The sequence below is a fragment of the Trichosurus vulpecula genome, chromosome 5 (assembly GCF_011100635.1).
Source record: "Trichosurus vulpecula isolate mTriVul1 chromosome 5, mTriVul1.pri, whole genome shotgun sequence".
NCBI classification, from domain to species: domain Eukaryota; kingdom Metazoa; phylum Chordata; class Mammalia; order Diprotodontia; family Phalangeridae; genus Trichosurus; species Trichosurus vulpecula.
Window position 1 is genome coordinate 149859821 of NC_050577.1, and position 22452 is coordinate 149882272.

The following is a 22452-nucleotide window of genomic DNA, read 5'->3' on the forward strand; positions in this document are numbered from 1 at the left end:
TAAGAATGAGAAGGCCACAGCCAGAAAACGTGTGTCTTTTGTTTCTAAATTTCTATCGTCATGTAAGAAAGGAGTAGAGAGAGATGAATTAATGTAGAGTAGAGAGAAATGAATTAAAAGGCTCTTAATGTGGGAGAAAGAAGAATATGTTTTTTAAAAAGGGAGAAGGGAGAAAAAGGTAAGGAATGAGATCTTTGAAAATTGGTAGATTTATTTAGAATTTTGGACTCCTTTTGTTCTGTGAAAAATTTAAAGCAGATGATCATTTTTTTTTGTTTGGTTATTATTGTCTACTTAGAGTACCTAACATGATAGAATATTCAACCTGAATATAGACCTGCATCCAATTTATCCATTTAGATTTTTAAGTTACTTACTTTCCTAAGTAAATAAGGCCTTTGAGATCTACTTTAGAAATAATTTTTCGATGGGGGCGGAGCCATGATGGCAGCTGGAAAGCAGGGACTAGCGTGAGCTCCCTGCCGAGTCCCTCCAAAAACCTATAAAATATGGCTCTGAACCAATTCTAGAATGGCAGAACCCACAAAACAGCAGAGGGAAGTAGGGCTCCAGTCCAGGACAGCCTGGATGGTCTCTGGGTGAGGTCTATCCCACACGGAGCTGGGAGCTGGGAGTGGAGCAGAGCAGAACCCAGTGTGAGCGGACCAACCAGACCAGGAGCCAGGCGGAATGTGCCCTACCACCCTGAATCAGTGAGCTGCGGCAGTTACCAGACTTCTCAAACCACAAACACCAAAGACAGCAGAGAAGGTTAGTGGGAAAAGCTGCGGGAGTGGAAGGAGTTCATGGTTTGGCCCCAGGCCCACCTGGTGGGAAGAATTAAGTGGTGGATCAGAGCAGGAGTGCACAGCCTGCTGAAGATCTAAGCCCAGTCCGGGTTGGGGATTCTTGGGGAAGGAGCAGTGTTGGTGTGGCAGAGCTGGCACATCCCCCCCAAACGTGGAACATGGAACTCTTTAGTCTACAAACAGTCATACCCCGCTGAAAAACTCAAGGGTCAAGTTAGTTGGTTGGGAATATGGACAGGCAGCGAAAACGCACCCAGATTCAGTCTCAGACTTTGGATTCTTTCTTTGGTGACAAAGAAGACCAAAACATACAGACAGAAGAAGTTAACAAAGTCAAAGAGCCTACAACAGAAACCTCCAAGAAAAACATGAACTGGTCCCAGGCCATGGAAGAGCTCAAAAAGGATTTGGAAAAAGCAAGTTAGAGAAGTAGAGGAAAAATTGGGAAGAGAAATGAGAAGGATGTGAGAAAACCATGAAAAACAAGTCAATGACTTGCTAAAGGAGACCCAGAAAAATACTGAAAAATACACTGAAGAAAACAACACCTTAAAAAATAGACTAACTCAAATGGCAAAAGAGCTCCAAAAAGCCAATGAGGAGAAGAATGCCTTGAAAGGCAGAATTAGCCAAATGGAAAAGGAGGTCCAAAAGACCACTAAGAAAATACTACCTTAAAAATGAGATTGGAGCAAGTGGAAGCTAGTGACTTTATGAGAAATCAAGATATTATAAAACAGAATCAAATGAATGAAAAAATGGAAGACAAGGTGAAATATCTCACTGGAAAAACCACTGACCTGGAAAATAGATCCAGGAGAGATAATTTAAAAATTATTGGACTACCTGAAAGCCATGATCAAAAAAAGAGCCTAGATATCATCTTTCAAGAAATTATCAAGGAGAACTGCCCTGATATTCTAGAGTCACAGGGCAAAATAGAAATTGAAAGAGTCCATCGATCACCTCCTCAAATAGATCCCCAAAAGAAATCTCCTAGGAATATTGTCACCAAATTCCAGAGCTCCCAGATCAAGGAGAAAATACTGCAAGCAACCAGAAAGAAACAATTTGAGTATTATGGAAACCCAATCAGAATAACCCAAGATCTGGCAGCTTCTACATTAAGAGATCGAAGGGCTTGGAATACGATATTCTGGAGGTCAATGGAGCTAGGATTAAAACCTAGAATCACCTACCCAGCAAAACTGAGTATCATGCTCCAAGGAAAAATATGGATTTTCAATAAAATAGAGGACTTTCAAGCTTTCTCAGTGAAAAGACCAGAACTGAATAGAAAATTTGACTTTCAAACACAAGAATCAAGAGAAGCATGAAAAGGTAAACAAGAAAGAGAAATCATAAGGGACTTACTAAAGTGGAACTCTTTTGTTTACATTCCTACATGGAAAGATGGTGTGTATAATTCATGAGACCTCAGTGTTAGGGTACCTGAAGGGAATATGCATATATATATATATATATATATATATACATATATACACATATATATACATATATACACATATATATACATATACATGTTTATGTATATATATAAGTGAATGTGTATGTATCTATGTATATATGTATATACACAGAGAGAGAGAGGACACAGGGTGAGTTGAAGATGATGGGAAGATATCTAAAAGAAATATCAAATTAAGGGATGAGAGAAGAACATACTGAGAGAGGGAGATAGGGAGAGATAGAATGGGGTGGATTATCTCTCATAAAGGTGGCAAGAGGAAGCAGTTCTGTGGGAGGAGGGGAAAGGGCAGGTGAGGTTGGAATGAGTGAACCTTGCTCTCATCAGATTTGGCCTGAGGAGGGAATAACATACATACCCAATTGGGTATCTTACCCCACAGGAAAGAAGAGGGAAGAAGATAAAAAAAGGGGGGGGTTTGATAGAGGGGAGGGCAGATGGGGGTGGAGGTAATCCAAAACAAACACTTTGGAAAGGGGACAGGGTCAAGGGAGAAAGTTCAATAAAGGGGGATGGGTTGGGAAGGAGCAAAATATAGTTAGTCTTTCACAACATGAGTATTGTGGAAGGGTTATACATAATGATACACATGTGGCCTATGTTGAATTGCTTGACTTCTTAGGGAGAGTGGGTGGGAAGGGAAGAGGGGAGAGAATTTGGAACTCAAAGTTTTAAAAACAGATGTTCAAAAACAAACAAAAAAAGTTTTTGCATGCAACTCGAAAATAAGATACACAGGCAATGGGGCGTAGAAATTTATCTTGCCCTACAAGAAAGGAAGGGAAAAGGGGAGGGGTGGGGAGTGGGGTGACAGAGGGGATGGCTGACTGGGGAACAGGGCAACCAGATTATACGCCATCTTGGAGTGGGGGGGAGGGTAGAAATGGGGAGAAAATTTGTAATTCAAGCTCTTGTGAAAATCAATGCTGAAAACTAAATATGTTAAATAAATTTAAATTTAAAAAAATAATTCTTCTTGATTTTTTATCATGCTTATCATTTAATAAACTTTGTAGTACTAAGGCACACACATAGCTCCACCTACCATGATCCCACCCACCACCTTGGTTTCAAAATTTACTGTTGCTGTCCTATTCTAAAGGTTTTACAATTCTTACAACTTTTTATGGCTTTGTGTATTGTTTCAAAGTGGTGTAATAAAGTGTTAAAAAATACATGTCTTAAATGCTTTATGAATCATTAAGAACAAATTTGTATTTATGGACCAGGGCATCTTCAAAAGATTTTGTCCCATGATTATCCTCCTGAGTATTCACCTGATTTCTATGCTGCCTACATTAACATTCTTCTTGGTGTTTTCTACACTGTCTGCAGAGACCTGAAAGAACTCAGACATCTGGTGAGTGATCTTGGAATTGTTTTCTTGTTTGTTTGAAATTACTTTTATTTTGCCAGAAAATATTGAAAATAACATAGTCCGTGAGCTAAGAATTTATTTTCATATCACATTATTCTCACTGGTTTAAATATCTCTCTTTTTTTTTGTGGCCTAAAACTTATGACCCATAGGTTGTCAGCCAATAGATATTAAGTGCCTATGATATGCAAGGTACTGTGCAAGGTTCTGGGAATATAAAGACAAAATTAAATAGGCCCTCCCCTCAGTGAACTTCTGTGCTTTGGGGGAGACCTGTACATAAAGAAATGGTGGGTGGGTGTGTGTACATACACATATATGTTTATACACACACATATGTGTGCCATATATACTCACACATACGTACACATATATATGTGTGTGTATATATATATATATATATAGAGAGAGAGAGAGAGAGAGAGAGAGAGAGAGATTAATGTATGAGTAAGTATAAAATAATACAAAGTGGTTAGGAGAGGGTATTGGTCGTTGGTGGAATGCGAAAAGGCTTTGTGTAGAAGGCCCTGACTCTCCAGAGTTCAGTTTGAGGGGTTACTATAAAGTTGTTTGGAGGGCAGTGTTGGGAGAGCTCAGCTTTCTCTACTTTGTCATCTTGGCTCCACTCCAGGAGTCCCTCCCAGGTGACTTCTGAGGTCTTTTCTAACTTAAGATTCTATTATTCTTATTAGGCTGTGATACTGAGTAGTGTAACAGTCTCCATTGAATGTGAAAGAGGAAATTAGATTTTAGTATGAGGGATTTAGATGAAACATTGTTACTTAAAATTTTGAAAAATGTGTTTAGACAGTTGAACCCTACTGGGCAGTGGGAAATCTGCTACATGAAGCAAAATATATAGGACTATGTAATTAGTGATATATGTGAATTATAGGCCACATTTCTGGTCTTTCAACTAAAGAAACATTTTTTAAAATTCACCAGTCAACAGGCAGTTTTCAGAGGAAGAAATTAAAGCTATCTATAGTCATGAAAAAAAGCTCTAAAACACTATTGATTTGAGAAATGCAAATCAAATCAAAACAGTTCTGAAGTACCACGTCATACCTATCAGATTGACTAACATGATAAAATGAAAATGATAAATGTTGAAGAAGATCCAGGAAAATTGTAACACTAATGCATTGTTGGTAGATTATGAACTGATCCAAGCATTCTGAAAAGCAATTTGGAACTATACCCAAAGGGCTAAAAAACTATATATACCCTTTGATCTGGCAATACCACTTCTAGGCTATATCCCAAAGAAATCATGAAGACAGGAAAAGGACCTAGATGTATAAAAATAATTATAGAAGTTCTTTTTGTGGTGACAAAGAATTGGAAATTGATGGAATGCCCATCAATTGGGGAATGGCTGAACAAGTTGTGGTATATGAATGTAATGGAATACTATTATGCTATAAGAAATGATGAGCAGGCAGACTTCAGAAAAGCTTGGAAAGACGTATATGAACTGATGCTGAGTGAAATGAGCAGAACCAGGAGAATATTGTACACAGTAACAGCCACACTGTGATGACTGACTTTGACAGAATTAGCTCTTCTCAGCAATGCAAGGATCTAAGACAGCTCCCAAAGACTCAGGGTGGAAAATGCTATCCACATCCAGAGAAAGAACTTTGGCATCTGAATGCAGATGGAAGCATACTTTTGGCTCTCTTTTTCTTTTGATTTGTTCCTTCTTTCTCATGATTCTTCCTCTTTGTTCTAATTCTTCTTTACGTCATTACTAATGTGAAAATATGTTTAGTATGAATGTATAAGCAGAGCCTATATCAGATGGCATGCCATCTTGGGGAAGGGGGAGGAGAAAGAGGGGGAGAAAATTTAAAACTCAAAATCTTGTGGAAGTGAATGTTGAAAACTAAAAATAAATTAATTATTAAAAAATTTTTAAAAAATGAAATTCACCAGATACTACTTGCATTCAGGCAGTTCCTTATTAATGAGTCCATTTCTTACACCTAAAGATAAAAAAGCCTAGACAGGGTTGCTCTAGGGAAATCCTCTGAAGGGAAAATTAACATTAGATGTTGTTGAAACATTTTCTAACCTAAATATGTACTTTTAAAAATTTAGTCCGGATGTTTTATTGAGGTACGATGGGAAAAATGGAGTCAATATATGTTTCGTTATGTTTATTTTTAGTGCTAGTTCATCTTATTCAGTTAGTCATACATTTAATTAACATGTTGCATTTCCACATATTTGTCCTTATATCCCTAGTTCCTGGCATGTAGTATGAACTTGATAAAGGCTTATTGGTTGATTGATATGTAGAGGCCATATTATTTCAATGTGAAATTCTTGGAAGCAAATAAGGATTACTACACATACTTGACATATCTGACTAAAGAAATTTTTAAATTCCTTTCGTTTTAAATGGAAACCATGTTTATTAAGGTTTTAATTAGCCATTAATTAACCACAGCTAATTTGATAAATTTTGTGGATTATATTACTGTAATCGATTTTACAAAGTTGTTCAATATTTAGGATTATGAAGAACTGTTTTGTAAATCACTTTTTCAAAGTGCTAGATCATTCTACAGTCTGAAAGTACTTGTTTTCCCTAAAACTACTTATACAGCTAAGGAACGATCTTCTAGCAGGATTTGGCTTGTTAAAAATTTCCTTGAGCATTAAAAAAATTTTATTATAGTTAATGAATTTTCTTCACCCTACTTTTTATAATAAAGTAATAAATACCTTTACCTTAAAAAATAAATTCATCACAATATAATGGTAACTATTTGGAAATAACTTTTTCTTTTGTTTTTTTTAATATAGGCAGCTCTTAACTTTTCTAAATATTGTGAACCTGTGGTGAAAGGAGAAGGTAAATGTCTTTTATTTGTATTTTAATCGTACTTTTGTATAGCTGTTTTCTAGGATTTACGTTACTAAAGTTTGGGTTTTTGTTGTATGTGTGTCTGTGTGTTTTTTTTTCAATGCAGCTAATGAACGTGATACCCGTAAATTGTGGAGAAATATTGAACCTCATTTGAAAAAGGCCATGCAAACTGTTTATCTCAGGGAGATATCAAGGTAAGGTTCTCTTTTTGCCAAAGTTCTTGGAATTATTCAGTGTCGATCATCTAGATATTTATTATGCTAAAATGTCATTCTTATTCACTTTCATATTAGGATAAAGCTAATATTTATAACCTGCTGGAAAGAAATAGAAATCATTTCATGTTTATTACTTGTTTTCCTGGCTTGAAAATTAGCATTTTGTTGTGAAGTAAGTTATTGAAAAATTATTGGACAGAAATGTGATATTCAGGGGAATTAGAGGATATTTTTAAACCAGCTTTGCTTCTCATACTCTTGAAACATTTTCATTTTAGATACAAAAAGCAAACCCACTATATCCTATATAAATCAAGAGGAAAAGTATATGCTATTCTTATATTAAAATAGATATGTGCTGTAGAGTACCTAGGTAGTAAAAACCACAATTAGGAATTTTTCTTTAATCTTTTTTATCCAAGTCTTTCTCAGATTCGTTTCTTTCCCAAAAAGATATCTTAAAATTTGAAAATGAGTAAATTTTGAGGTATATTTACACGTTTCTTTACACTTAAAATTGTTTAAAAAAAAAACTGGGTCTTTTATTTGGAGAAGTGGCCTGAAAATGTTATTTGAAATTTATACTCTGTGCTGTGACCAATTAATGTTCTCATCACATTAGTTTTAATAAATTAGTTTAAACTATTATCTGACATAATTTAATTATTATAAGAGCAAAAAGATGTTAATGTTAGATCAACTGTAATGAAATTCTGAATCTTTTAAGGTGATTTTAGGGAATAAAATAAGGTAAGCCACATTGACGAACTTAAATTTACTAGCAGCTGGTCCTGTCTGAGCTGAAAAATTAGATAAAAGTGTTTGCATTTCAGATTTAACCAGGTTGAGATGGATAAGTTTGATTTGTCTATAGCAGTGTATATTAAGATGAACTGTATAAACTACTTTGAGATATATCTGTTTTCCTAGTAAACACAGCCCTATGATTTATCTGAAGAAATATTCCCAAAAATACTGGTGTGGAGCTTTATTGATAGTATTTTTTTATTTATTTGTTTGACCTGATCTTATTAAAAAAAAAAAAGATGATCCTTAGTGGCTACTATATAATCTGTGTGCTTAGGCATAGCCAAAGTATGTAACCTTTCTCCAGAGGACATGTAAAATGTGGCTTTTGATTAATAGCTAAATTTATATCCTGAGTATCTGTTGCTTTTTGTGTCTTTGCTTCCTAGGCTAAGTTGGCGTGATAACTTTTGCCCCTAAAACTTCACGCTTTATCCTAGGTTTATCTAATAATTGCTGTGATTTTCCAGCCATTTGTAGTCAATCCACATTACTTTGGATTTTATCTCAGTAAATCCATAAATTCTCTTGTCCTCTTTACTTTCAGTCATATTTACCATGATGTACAACTTCTTGGGAGTTTTGCTGTTGTTCATTCTTCATACCTGTCCAGCCCTGTAAAATTCTATTAATGATAAACAAGAATTCAGGGCCAAAATAAACTGGCTAAGGTCTGGTCATTAATATGCCTGTTCTGCTGCAAACTATTGCTGATGAAACTGTTCAGGAAGCTGACAGTGTGGCATCTGAAGTAAATCCTAGATTCATACTGTTATATGAACTTAGTGAGAATTCTCACTAATACTACCACCTTTCTTTTTGGTCATGTTCATTATCACTTTATCTCATTTATCTTTTTCCAAAACATCTTATTTTCTACTTATTTTTTTCATGTTTGTTACTTCCCCTTAAAAAGAAGAGTTTACTACAGGTATGCCTTATAGAGCCGTGCTGAACTGTAGGCTAAAGGGTAGTTAAAATCAAGTCAAGTCCTATAGTCTAAAGGGTAACCTCACCACCTATAAACCTAGTAGTACCCTTTGCCTCTCTTTGGCCTAAATGGGGTCATTCATCAATTTTCTTTCCCTACATTTTGGATTGTTGATAGGCTGCCTTACCTCTAGCCTTCTACCATGCTATACTGGATTGAATATACCTAGAGCCACCTCAGAGATGTTTGGTTCTCTTACTGTGGTATTTATCTTGAATCAAAGTGAACGCCCATTTTCCTATACCCGCCCAAGGCCCCATGCTTCTCCTGTGATCATCATACCAACCCTGTGACATGAATAAGATAGGCCTTGTTATTCCCCTTTTCAGATGAAGATACTGAGTTTGAGTTAAAGTGTGTGGCCCTTGGTTACATCCCTTGTAAGTAGCTTATAAGCTGGAGGTAAAATTTGAATTCAGGAGACAAAATAGACAAAATGTAACAATAATAATGAGGAACTTCAAAAATATATTAATGGGAAAATTAAATTAATAAGGAAGTCATATCTGAACTTGTATTAAATTGGAAAAAACAACTATGTAGAGAAAACTAAATCACGTACCCAGAATATTCACAAAAATTGATAACATAGGGTATAGAGGAGCACCACGTAATTTCAAAATAGTAGAAATTTAGATGTGCTTTGTTTTCAAACAATAGTAATATTTAATTAAATAACATGAGCAAAATATATAAAATTACATGGAAACTGGAAAATATAATATTAAAGCTTGAATTAAAGAGGAAGACAAGGGCAGAATATTTAAAAAAGCTAATGACAGAAATAATATCAAAATCTATGGGATACAGTTACAGCAGTTTTTAGAAGCAGATTTATATAGCTGAGTCGCCTTGTATTAATAAGAAAGAAAAGGAGAAAATAAATGAATTGGGTTTCCACATAAAGACAATAGAAAACTAACAAAGCTGTAGTTTTAAAAGAGATTATAAAGCTAAGAACAAAAATTAGTAAAATTTAAAAAAAAATTTTTAAATTAAAGTTTAAAAAAAACCAGTAGCAAAATTAATAAAAAAAAAAGAAAAGAGAAAATGCAGATCAGCGAAAAAAATCAAAATAATAAATAGAAGAGAAATTAATATCATAGAGTAGACAATTCTCTACAAACATATTGCTCAAACCGCTGCTCTTCAGTAATTTTTAGTCACATCTGATCCTTCATGACCTCATTTGGGGTTTTCTTGGCAAAGATAGTAGAGTGGTTTACCATTTTCTTCTCCAACTCGTTTTATGGATTGAGGAAACTGAGGCAAACAGGGTTAAGTGACTTGCTCAGGGTCACACAGCTAGTAAGTGTCTGAGGCCAGATTTGATCTCAGGAAGATGAGTCTTCCTGACACCAGGCACAGCTCTCTATCCATTGTGCCACCTAACTGCTCACTCAAACCCAAAGGGAGGGAGAACAAAACTTGGAAGAAGAAATTAATTACCCTCCCTCGAAAAAGAAGGAAAATCCCACTTCACACCAGAGACAAAACAAAAGTACCTACGTTCACTGCTTACTTTTGATACGGTCTGCCCCTAAAAATTTACGTTATCAGGAAAACTGGTATTAGAGAATCATAGATCTGGAACTGGAAGAGACCTTAGGGGCCATCTAGTTCAACCCCCTCTTCTTCATTGTTGAGAAAACTAAGGTCTAGAAGGGTTAATTGTCTGGTCACATGGGAAATAAATAGCAGAGCCAGGGTTTGGTACCAAGGACCAAATTCAGTGCTCTTTCCAGTCTATCATGTTGCTTTCCTCCTTCTCAAGAAATGAAGAATTCACTACATCATTATCTGCAGATGTCTTGATAAAGGAAGCATTATTTAGTGCATTGTTGTTAAACACAAATAGAAGTGAATCCCTGTGGGCCATATATTAACTTAGAAATCACAAATTTTTACATTCTCTGTATTTTGTATTTTATTATCTTGTTAAATATTTCCTAGTTATGTTGTAATCTGTTTTGGGTCCTACATGAGCTACAAGTTTGGCACCTGGTTTAGTGGATAGCTGAGTTTGAAATCAAGAAAACGACCTATATTAGAATCCTGCTAGGATATTTGCATACTGTGTGCTGAGAAAGTCATGGAAGATGGGGATAAGAAGGACTTAACAAGTTATTGGGAACATCAAATGTTAATGATATTTGCACACCCTGAAGTGCTATATAAATGCAAACTCTTCATGATAATAATAGCAATAATAATTTAAACACTTTTTAAAAAATGATTTGAGAAGCCTGCAGGGCATTCTTTTGATTGTCCTTTGTGGTGGTAAATCTTTGTCTTTTGAGATAGAGATTTGTTTTTATTTTTGTAAATAGTGGTGAGGAAGCCAGATAATATCCCTAATACCCAGCATTCCTCACATATAGGAATAGTAGTTTAATAAACATCTGTTAAGTTGAATTAATATAAATTTTGAGTCAAAAGCAAAGTGTGACTTATAAAGTTACCTAGGTCATTTTTTAATGTGAAGCTTATAAAACTGGTTATATAATATATTTAAAAATCTTCTTCATAGAATTGTATTCATCTGTAATACTCTGGAAATTTACAATTTTCCTAAGGATCACTTTTCAAGTACATTGAGCTAATTTATTATATTCTTTTCTTGAACTTTTAGTTCACAATGGGAAAAATTACAGCAAGATGACACAGAAATGGGACAATTGAAAGGTATCAAAAACATTATAGTGGGATGGTTGGTTAATGTACTTTTGCTGCTATTGAGGTACCTCAGTGAATTATTTGAGAAAAGATTCTGGCCATGAAATTCTACTTTCCTTCATTTTTATTCAGTGGCTTTGCTGCTAACTGCCAGGCTTTTGGAACCTAGCTGTTATGATGCTTGCATTTTTCACTGACACATACTGAACCATGTGTTGGTGCTCCCCAAGGGGAAGCTGTGGAGAACAGAAAGAGGCAGTAAGCATTTATTAAGTACTTACTTTGTGCCAAGCACTTTGCTGAGTGTTGAATAGACCGTGGTGGAGTGGAAATGTACTGAAATGTCAGAAGATAGTTTTCCTACCCTTGACATATAATGTTGGAAGCAGGGTAGGAGGACTTTTCTCTTTTGGCAATAAAGTATGTAGTCATAATGAATTTTTTTTTTTGATAGAGGTATAACTCAGTATAGCACTTTGTTCTACTAATGCCTTATTTTGTTAGATTTTAACTTCACCTTCTCAGTAGATGAATACTCCTGAAAAACACTCATGTCAGAGTCCATATTTTACATAAAGATGTTCATGAAACCCATTATTGAAGTGAGTCTGAACAGTCACCTTAATCTGTTATTTTCCTGACAATCCTGCTATACCATACTCCCAGTCAACAAAATTGACTAAAATTTCATGTTGATTATTTTAGAAAATGATTCTTTATGCAACTTGAGATAAATCTCTTAGGTGTCTAGATGGGATGATTTTTGGCAGTTGGTGTTGTTTATTTAAACTAAAATTAATTGTTGTCAAAACCCAGTGGTTATGATTTAATGAACAAATAAGTGCCTTGTCACTTTCAAGTACTGTTTTTACACATCAGCAGGACATACAGGCTTTACCAGCTAAGGCTAAAGTTATCATTTGGGTAGGGTTTGCCCTCTTTAATTTAAACAGTTGAACAAACTTAATTTGACACACATTTAATTTAAACAATTGAACACACTGTTTAGGTGTTGTATGTAGCCTGAGGCCATTTCTGCTAGTTTTCATTAACACTAAAAAGTACAAAGTCAGTATTACCTAAAATCTTATTTTATTATACCTGATAGTGTTTTACAATTTACTTTATATTTTAAACATGTGTTTTCACTTCTTATTAAAAATGCTGTTGCAATCCAGACCCTTTGGAAATTGCTATCTATGAGAGAAATAGCTATCTGTGAGAGAAATAGCCCTTATCCCAATCTCCATTAATGCTAGTACCTTCTTGTATATATTTTGTGGTACATAGCTGTCTCTCCCATTAGACTGTGAGTTCTTTGAGAGCAGGATTTGTTTTTTGCCTTTCTATTAAGGGCATGTAGGTGGCACTTAATAAATACTGGTTGAATGACTGACATCCATATTTAACTTGAAGAAAAGTAGGTAATAATTGTTTGTTGGCTAATTGAAAATATATTTGTAAAAATAATTTCTGTCAGAGCAGAAATGTTTTTCTATGGTGATGGTTAAGAATACAATATTGTATATATTACAGTTTACTTCGGTTCATCTAGCTACCCTAAAGAAAGCAAATAGTAGTCACTAGCGAAAATAGGCAATAATGCACTTAAAATAATATTTTCTTTCCAAAAAAATCAAATTTCTTTTCAGAATTAGTTTAAAATTAATCAAGTGATCAAGAATTCGGTATGAGTAGAAGAATATTATTTTCTATTGTCATTTTAGTAGTCAAGTGATAGTCTAAACAACACATTTCATGCGTATTTGTAAAAAAAATGAAAATTTTGTCAATTTTTATTCAGTTTTCTCCAAAAGTTGAGTGACTTGCAGTACTGTGGAGCAGAAGTTAAAAAAATAAAGCATAACCTCCTTCTCCACCAAGTCTACAGTTTTGTGATAATAATTGGGGTCCTAAAATTGATTTTTTTTCATTTTCATAATTTTTTTAAAAAATGAAACTCAGATCTTGTTGATTTAAACAGGAGTAATATTTTTAAATGCAAAGAATTTTTTACTTTTTTTATCTTACATTGTTATTCTCCCAAGAAAAACTGCCTGCTGAAGGGAAAAACACTGAACCTAGAAGATTTCACTGGCCAACAGATGTTTTAGATGACCAAACTCCCTGTACCAGTGCATGTTTTCACCTTCTTACTGTTTGTAGTCCCTAGAAAGTTGCCTAGAGCACTGAGAGTTTCAAGTGACTTGCCCAAAGTCACATGGCTGATGTGTGTAGGAGGCTGAACTTAAACTCAGCTCTTCCTAAGTTTTAGGGCCATCCACCCTACCATGCTGCCTCTGTTGACCATCTCCTCCCCTCCCCTATGGAATTCTAGTGTCATTTAAAATTCCTTACTAGCTGCACAATTGATTATTGAAATCAATGCTACCTTCTAAGAATGTGAGTTTTGAAACAGATATTCAAGACATGATGTTAGGTTAAATTGACCAAGATAATAAAAGAGAACTTTAAACCATGCCACCCATACATTTCATTGAAGAAATTGGGGTTCTTTAGCCAAGAGAAGAAAAGGCTTGGAGGGGGAATGATAGCTGTTTTCAGGTATATGAAGAGTCATAACAATGAAGAGAGAGTACACATTTTACTGGACACTAGATGGTAGCACTGAAACCAGTGGATGCAGAGAGGTTCAGCATAAGGAAAGAATTCCCAAGTTATCCAAAACTGGTGTGGTCTCTTTAGAGCTGTAATAGATTCTCTGTTGCTGACGGTCTTCAAACCAGAGTTGTATTACCAGTCTTTAGGAAGGTTCTTGCTCATGTATAAGTTGGGTAAATTGACTTCCAAGGACCTTTCCATCTCTGAGTCAGTGAATCTGACACTTGTACTACCAAACACATGGGGTTGTGGTAAGAAAAAGACTTCGTTTACTGCATAGTGCTATGTCAGTGACCTGTTTTATTATTAATAGCTTTATAAAAATATTTTCTATAGGTCTATCTGCACATGCTCATGTAGAACTTCCATATTACTCCAAATTTATTCTAATTGCTGCATACTTGGCTTCATACAATCCAACGAGAACAGATAAAAGATTTTTCCTAAAGGTAATTTCTATGTGCTTCCTATACTTTTCTTTGGGCTGTTTTTTTTTCTTCTGAAGATTACAAGTATGTTAATGGAATTAAATACTTTTGCAAAAACCATAAATTCTTAAGAGAGGTAGAGTTGAATGAAGATAATAGAGTAATAGATACTATATATATTTTGGTCCTTTCCTATGAACATTTTTGCATTGAGGTTACAATCTGGAATTTTGTTGCATTATACAGAAGCCAGGTAAACTCTGGGAGGTAAGTAAGCAAGTAATGTATTAACTCAGAATTTTTTGTAAATCAAATCAGAAGCTTCTCAAGTGCAGTAAGCTGTTTTCCTGGCTCTTTTGCCTCAGTGAAATTCTTCCTATAATATATCCTGTATCTTGTGAAATATGAACCATAACTCTTATTTTTTTTTCCTGCTAAAATAATAAACTAAAATATCCCATTTTGAGACTCTTTTCTTCTAGAAAGAAAAACATGCATCTTTGATTTAGCATTAAAGTCATTCTTTTAACTGAAGAATATTTAGTTGGAAGATCTGGATTTATTATGAAGCCTAGACAATCTGTCCTCTGGGAAGGAATTGAAAATAGCTTTAATTTTCATAATAAAATTCAAACATGAAACTAAATTGTAAATTGAGAAAGAGAATCTCTTGGGAAGGATAGTGTCAGTCAAAAGTTATATTCTTTCATAATCTCAGTAATATTTACCAGTTTTATCGTGAGATTATGATAAAATTATTTTTCAATGGAATATAAAGAAAGCAATACCATGTCCATTCTGTACTAAAAGAATTTCAGAATAGTTTCATTGGAACTATCAACACATCTGTGGTCTTGCCATCCATCTCAGCTATTGTGTAAGGCATTTTGGGGTATGTAAATAAATAATACTAAAATTATATTGGGGAAAAATTATATGGATTGTTCCTTAATTTTTTTTTTTCTATTTGAGCCCCAGGGAGTGGGCTGTAGTAGAATTTTACTAGGGCCCATAAATAAATAGGTACATAAAATAAAATTGAGTTACATAGGTTAACTTTCTATCTCACTATAAACTGTCATATTCAGGGTTAAAACACAATTGTTGCCAAATTTAACTCTTTTCCTTTTTCTATTTTTCTTTTCTTTTCATGTAGCCTCTGTGTAGTCCCTAGATCCTATAGCTGAATGTTTAAATCAGAGTTAGGAGAATAATGAAACAGAGATGGTGAAGGTCACCAGAAATGTTTGTCAGGTTAGTAGTAGTGCATAGGGAGAGTTTTGGAGAATATTACTTTAGAAAATAAGTTATAAATCATTTAGTCCTCTGGCTCCAATTTACCCTCATTATATTCATGAAAATTTTAGAAAAATTAGAATTATGCCTTAAGATTCCACAGATGACAGGTGCAGCTAGGTGGCGCAGTGAGTAGAGCACTGGCCCTGGAGTCAGGAGGACCAGAGTTCAAATCCGGCCTCAGACAAGTGACACATTTACTAGCTGTGTGACCTTGGGCAAGTCACTTAACCCCAATTGCCCTGCCCCCCCCCAAAAAAAACTAAAAAAAAAAAGATTCCACAGATGTTTAGAAAAATAAGTGGTTTTAAGTGAAGTTCTACTACACTGTACTTGATAGAGGGCCAGCCTCAGTCAGAAAGACCTTACTTCAAATCCACCCTCTAATACATACTGGCTTATTCCTGGAAAGTCATTTAACCTTTCAATGCCCCAGGCATCTCTCTCAAACTATAAATTGTAGAAATTTTGCCTTTCTGCATTGTAGAGGCAATTTCCTTAATGGGAATTCCTTACTCCAGTGATATTACAAATTTAGAAAATGTAAAGTACAGGCATTGTAATATAGTGGAAATAAAACATTGGCTTGAAGTGGGAGGACTTGAGTTCCCAACTATTCTCTCCCTCTTTGACCTTGGAAAAGGCTTACCCCCTTCTTTGCCCTTGACCCCCCACTCTCTATTTCTTTAACTGTCAAATGCAGTTGAGCTGGGTGACTTCTGAGGCCCCTACCAATTCCAAGTATATGAACCTGCTAATCATAAAACGAAAATTTTAAGTTTACAGACATAACCCCTTGCTATTAATTTACTTACCAGAAAGTATTAGTAGGAGTAGTCAAAAGATGAAAATAATGTCTTGAATTTCAGGAGTTTATTCTTATTCTGAGTTCTTATAAAAGAGAAGGGCCTTCGAATAACAATGCTCATCTTTTGTTCATTCACAATGGAAATTTTTGAACAAAAAAGATGGGTTCTAGGAATTATGGAATGACAGTCCAGGTTCTCTATTGCTATCTGTTCAGTGTTAGGATGAAATTATATAGAAATTATTAGAGGACACGGACAAGAGTTGTGCAAGATAGGCAAGATAAGCACTTTGCATCATTGGATGAGACGTCCAACTACATAAGATCTCAGATTCCATCGAGTAAAGTTGGTAATACTAGCTGAAATTTATATAGCATTTTAAAGTTCACATAGTGCATTACATTATCTCATTCTCACAGTGCTATGAATTAGGAATTCTAAGTATATCATCCCCATTTTATAGATGAGGAAACTGAGTCCCTGATATGCTAAGTAACTTGTCTTTGGTCACATAGCTAAAAAGTCCTAAGGCAGGATTTTGATCTAGATCTCTCCTAATTTGTCACTACACTATGCTCTCTCTGTCATAAACCAGTGTACACTGTACACTAATATTTCTTGAATGAATAAATGAAATAAAATATTCTCATGGAAACTAGAGGAAATGCTTTCATTCAAAATTATCTATATTGATGACATTTTACTAGAGTATATGCTCTAGAAGGGCCAGAAATGTTATCTTATCTAAACTTTGTATTTCTCTCAGCATAGTGCTTTAGATAGATGCTAGACACTTAATAAAGGTCTATATTGTTAAAGGAATATAGGAAAGTTAAGTTTTCTCCAATTTCAGTATTGTCATGTCAGCTTTCTCTTAAAAGGTTGAGGGTCATATTCTCCTTTTGCTAATCTGCTTGTAACTATTTATTCTTTTTCCATCCTTGATCTGGCTTCTAAGCTGTTAGCCAGGAATGAATTGGAGCCTGAGAAGAGGCATGTTTTTGAGAGTGTTTATCAATACAGATATTTGTACTTTAGATCATTCGTTGCTTTGTATTGTACTTATCTTTGGTCCTCCGTATTGCAATGTTTTGCAACTGAGAGACAGTAGCAGTGAATAAAATTGGCAAGAGTATTGGGTAAGTGTTGTTTTTTTTTTTTAATGTGTGAATGCCAAATATGTTTTTTTGCTAAATGAGGAAGCAAAACCAGACCACTTTGTAAATATGCAAAGGGTCATTTATACAGCACAGCTGAACAAATATAATTAATTTTAAGCTTATGAAACCTTAAATGTATTTGTGATCTTATCAATTCAGTAGTTCCCTCCATTGATACAGAACAGAACCCCTTCTGTGTGGCTTTTTCCCATATCCTCACAACATTTCACCACAAGGGGTCTATCGCATATGTTTCAGGGCTTTGACATTTCCCCAACATTTCAAAATTACCAGTGGATTATTATTCTGGCTATTTGTCTCCTTCCTTTCTTCCCTACCTTCTCTCTCCCCTTACCTTCCTCTCCCTCCCCTTCTCCCCTATCACCCTAGCATCAGAACAATGCATATAACTGAATGGTCTCTCATATACAAGTCACGAGACTCAAATGCTATAGAACACACGATCACACAGAGGGACTCTTAAGAGATGGAAACTAGGATGTGGCAAACTGTCTCCTTAAAAAACAACTCTATATAAATAAAATAGAACAAATATAATTGAATTTAAAATTGATGTTCTGAGAGTAGATCACAATAGATCAGAGGATTTCCTACAAGCAAATGAGTAGCCCATCCTCTTTTCATAATCCTATAATTCCTTTATATGTGTGTGTAAAATACAGGGAAAAAATACCTTTTCAATTTTATCTCTTAATGATTTCTAATGTACTTGGTCAGATTGGTCTCCTTATCATCCCTGATCTGTCATACTGATTTTCATCAAAGTAACTTTGCTATGATGTTCTTCATGAATGGATTGTTATCTCTCTAGCCAAGTCCTACCTTCTCTTCAGTGTTCTCCTTAAGTGAGCCCTGGAGAATTTTTGAACTGAAGGGAATTTTAGGGTTCTTGTTCAGTCTTCTTACTGTAATCTCCCATAGTATTTATTGTCTTGTTACTTATTGTTATCCAGTTGTTTTTTTGATTTATTTAAAGATTTCCAGTTAGATTCTGTATATTAAACTCTTTGAAGCCAGAGATTGTGCCAGATTTCTTTAGTATCCCCCTTGCTATTCAGTACATAGTGAGCCTTGGATATATTCTGGATTGTTTTAAATTTAACTGAAAACTGCTTTTCCTTGTTTTATCAAAATATCCAGTGTATGCTGGATTTTGAAACATCAGTCTTGAGTGTAGTAATAAAATTTGTTAAATTTAGTATTTTATTGTCTTAGCAAATAATAGTATTAACGTGGAGTTTGGCTAATTTCCAGTATGTTTTCCTAAATATAAAAATATAGTATTTTTGTTGCAGCGCCATTTGTCTTCCATTTATTTAGCTATTTACACCTTTAAAATAGAAGCCTATTATTTGAAAGTATCTTTTTGGCATCCCAGTTTGCAGGAGAGCAGTTAATAGACATAATTTTGTTTTGTGAAGTTCCTTTTGTCTAGTCATAAAATCATTTACAATATAATACTCACTGCTTGTAATAGTAATAATTATCACTATTTGTAAATGCTATTAGATGTATTCTTATTCAGCTTTTTAAAGGAAAGATTACTTGAATAAGCAGCAAAATTACAAGTAATAGATATTCAGGGTAGCATCCATGCACTAATAATAATTTGATTATTGTAACCTTTATAACAGTATAATTACAAGTAATATACATAGCCTATTTACTGTGTTACAATCCATGCCCTAAAATAATTTCATTATTATAACATTTATGATGAATGACCTTAATATAATCACTGATTTCCCTAGTTTCTAATTTTGCTTCTTGAAATCAGTTCAGAACGTTGTTGGTTTTATTCTTTTAAATCAACTTATTCAGTTAAGAGCTCTGTGAAAATAATTTAAGGAATAACATCTTTCATATTTCAACTTCACATACAATTAAAGTTTTTAGTGAACTTCAGAACAACAACATGAATAGGGTTTACTGAAGTGGTTACTGTATGTAAATAGGTTTTAAATATACTTTAAAATTTATCCTTTGTTGAATTAGTTCTCCTGTACACCTCACAAAACACAACTTCCTGGTTGGTCTTTTATGAACTCAAACTTTTGTTTATAAACACACATTCATTTAATATTTGTAGTTACATTTTCAAAATTGCTTTAAAAGTATAAATCAGTAAGCCAGTTTTTGTGGAGATGAGGGGAAATGCTTAACCTGCAAAGCCATATTAGGATTATTTTTTAGGGGTATACTGCAAACTTAAAAAAGAGCTACTAATTCATCATGGTGGGTACTTTCTTTTCTGATGCAGATCACGAACTATTCATGCCTTACTTGAAGATCTACATGAGCTGTTAGAACCAAAAATTAAGCAGAAAACAGACCTTTTGGTAATGAGCTCTTCCAAACTAGACTGGCCATTGAATGACAAATGGTTACATATCTATTTTTGAATGAATATATATATATCTTCAGCAGTAGGCTGGACACTGGTAATTTTTTTGCCAGTACAACCCATGAAGTTTACAGAAGTTGCTATTGGTGAATCTCCTTCAGCTGCTAAGGTGACATATCACAGTAGTGGAAAAAAGAAGCAGAAGATGCTAGGGATTTCATAATTTTTAAACCAGTTATGAACTTTAACTTAGCATTTGGCACCCTAATATGAGATACTTGCCCAATGACCAACGAATAGAGATATTACTGATTGAATGGGATCATTTTAGTCTTAATATTCTCACTGTAAAGGAAACTAAAATATAGAAGTGGTAGCTAAATGGAGATCTGAGTATGCTGCAATTGCTTGCAAAGAAGTTAAAAATGAGAACTTGAATAAAGGGTGTCATTAACTAATTATTGCATGAGCAAAAAAGAAGATGCGCTGGTCATGTTGAAAAAATAATAGATAACCATTGGATAGCCTGTGTGTTTTTTTGGAGTCCTTATGCAGTTAAATGGTGAGAAAGTTTTCAGCACCCTGGATGGACTTCAAGTGTTGAGTTTATGGAAGAATATTGGCAAGAATAGCAGAAATTAAGCAGGCATGGATTGGTTGTCATTTGCTTCATTAGAAGAAAAAACAATATAACAATGAGATCACTAGTTCCTTAGAGTGTTGGAGTTCTGACTTTGTAGGGCCTTTTAATGCCTTCATCCTGTTGGCTTTTTCTAGAAGAAACCAAGGTGACATCCATACCATAAAGTACTTGAGTAGGATTTTGGTAGGGGTTGTTAAATCCTCAGTGGGGGAAAAAATAGGGCTTCCAAGTTGAGATGATGAAATAAGAGATTTAAAAAAGAATCAGGCTTTTTGCATCCCAATCAAAAACAATAGAAATACCAGTGAGGAAAAATAGTATTTAAAAACTACATAAATAAAAATTAACTGAAATAGATAAAGAACAAAACAAAATAGTGATAATAAAAAACTCTCCTAAGGAGCAACAAAATAACTAAAGTACCTGGAGCTTCACATATGGAAAAACAACATAAGACTTCTGGAGAAATACTCAGATGGATCAGTGATGCATCAATTAAATTAATGAATTAAAATATTGTAAATTAAATGATAATTGAGCCTGATAAAAATCACAAGATCAACTAAAAGCCTTAACAAAAACAAACAGAAAAGCATAAGAGGAATGAAGAGCTGGAGTTAGAATAAACTGTGCTTTTAAAAAGAAGATAAATAAGAAATATTTTTTAAATAATCATATTGCTACTATAATAGAAAATGAGTCCACAGGACAGGATATAGGATTCTGCAAACTGGATCCCTGGCCTGAATAACCTCTATGGGAAAGAACTGTCTTCAGCTGAGTTTCAGCCTCCTTTCCCTCAGGCTACATGTATCTGTCCACTCCAGCAGCCATAATCAGCATCTGCCACTGCTTGCAGAATATAGTTGGTGTGGGTGATTGTTCAGTCATTGCAATAGCAGAGCCCTTCTCCTAGAGCCATGTTCTATACAAATCTGAGTGTGCTTGAATTTGTCCCACTACTGGTAGGGGTAAGGGAATTGGGAAGGATTAAGAGTTCTCTGCTGTTAATTTTTATTAAAAAAAAAAAAAAAACCTACTTTTGTTTTCTGGGGATTTAGTTGTAATCATTCCACATCTGGCACATAATTCCTATTTGGATATATTGGAGAGCTGTGAAGGACCTGGGTTGATGAATCCTATCCCTCAATATTAGAAGTCTTAAAAGAGCCTTATAGCCCAGCTACAGTAGTCTACTTACCAACAAGGCAGAGGGGCCAAAAAATAAGTGACAGGGGAATTTTTTGGGAACGCAAAACCATCAGAGATATAAAGAATAAAGACTCAATAGAAATCCAGAACTCAAAAAGGTAAATCAGCAGAGAAGATCTTGAAAGCAGAAGGAAGAATGAGTAGAACCTCAAAGAGAATACAAAGAAAAAGAAAGAAGAAAAATGGAACTAGTATGCCCGATGGAAAGTAGACTCCTAAAGATGCCCTAGAGAGCATGGAAGAACAAGAAACTCAAGAATAGTTTCAAAGATAATAAAACTTATTAAAATAAGGAATGAATAAAGTCAGAAGTTGTAACTCTGAAAGCAAAAGTAAACACATAGTGGAAAACAAATTGAATCCATGTTGGAGAATCTAAAGTGAAAGAGATTAACAAAAATACTAAAATAGAAGAAATTTAGAAGAAGAAAAGGAAAAGGCAACAATGTTAAAGAACACATGAATTCTATAGAGGCCAAAGTAAATGAGTTTGATGATAATATGTGCATGATCAGTCAAAAAACTTGAATGTCATAATGCAGGAAAGAAAATAGAAGAAAATTTTTGAGAGCTTCTGAATACATGCAGTGAAGGATTTATTGAAAGAGTCCACATGTCAGTGGTGGGGAGAAAAAACCAATGCTTCAAATTCCCAAGAGGCCTCCTGGTTA

At 34.5% G+C, this 22452-nt stretch overlaps 1 protein-coding gene across 1 annotated transcript in view; it reads left to right on the forward strand.

Annotated features, from left to right (window-relative positions):
- The window catches only part of ORC5 (origin recognition complex subunit 5), a 94870-nt gene that overhangs the window by 21275 nt on the left and 51143 nt on the right, over window positions 1–22452 (forward strand). Inside the window, exons 6-10 of the mRNA XM_036758580.1 lie at window positions 3528–3658; window positions 6491–6539; window positions 6658–6748; window positions 11203–11255; window positions 14205–14317. Coding sequence (XP_036614475.1) covers window positions 3528–3658; window positions 6491–6539; window positions 6658–6748; window positions 11203–11255; window positions 14205–14317 — 437 coding nt within the window. The remainder of the gene's footprint in view (window positions 1–3527; window positions 3659–6490; window positions 6540–6657; window positions 6749–11202; window positions 11256–14204; window positions 14318–22452) is intronic.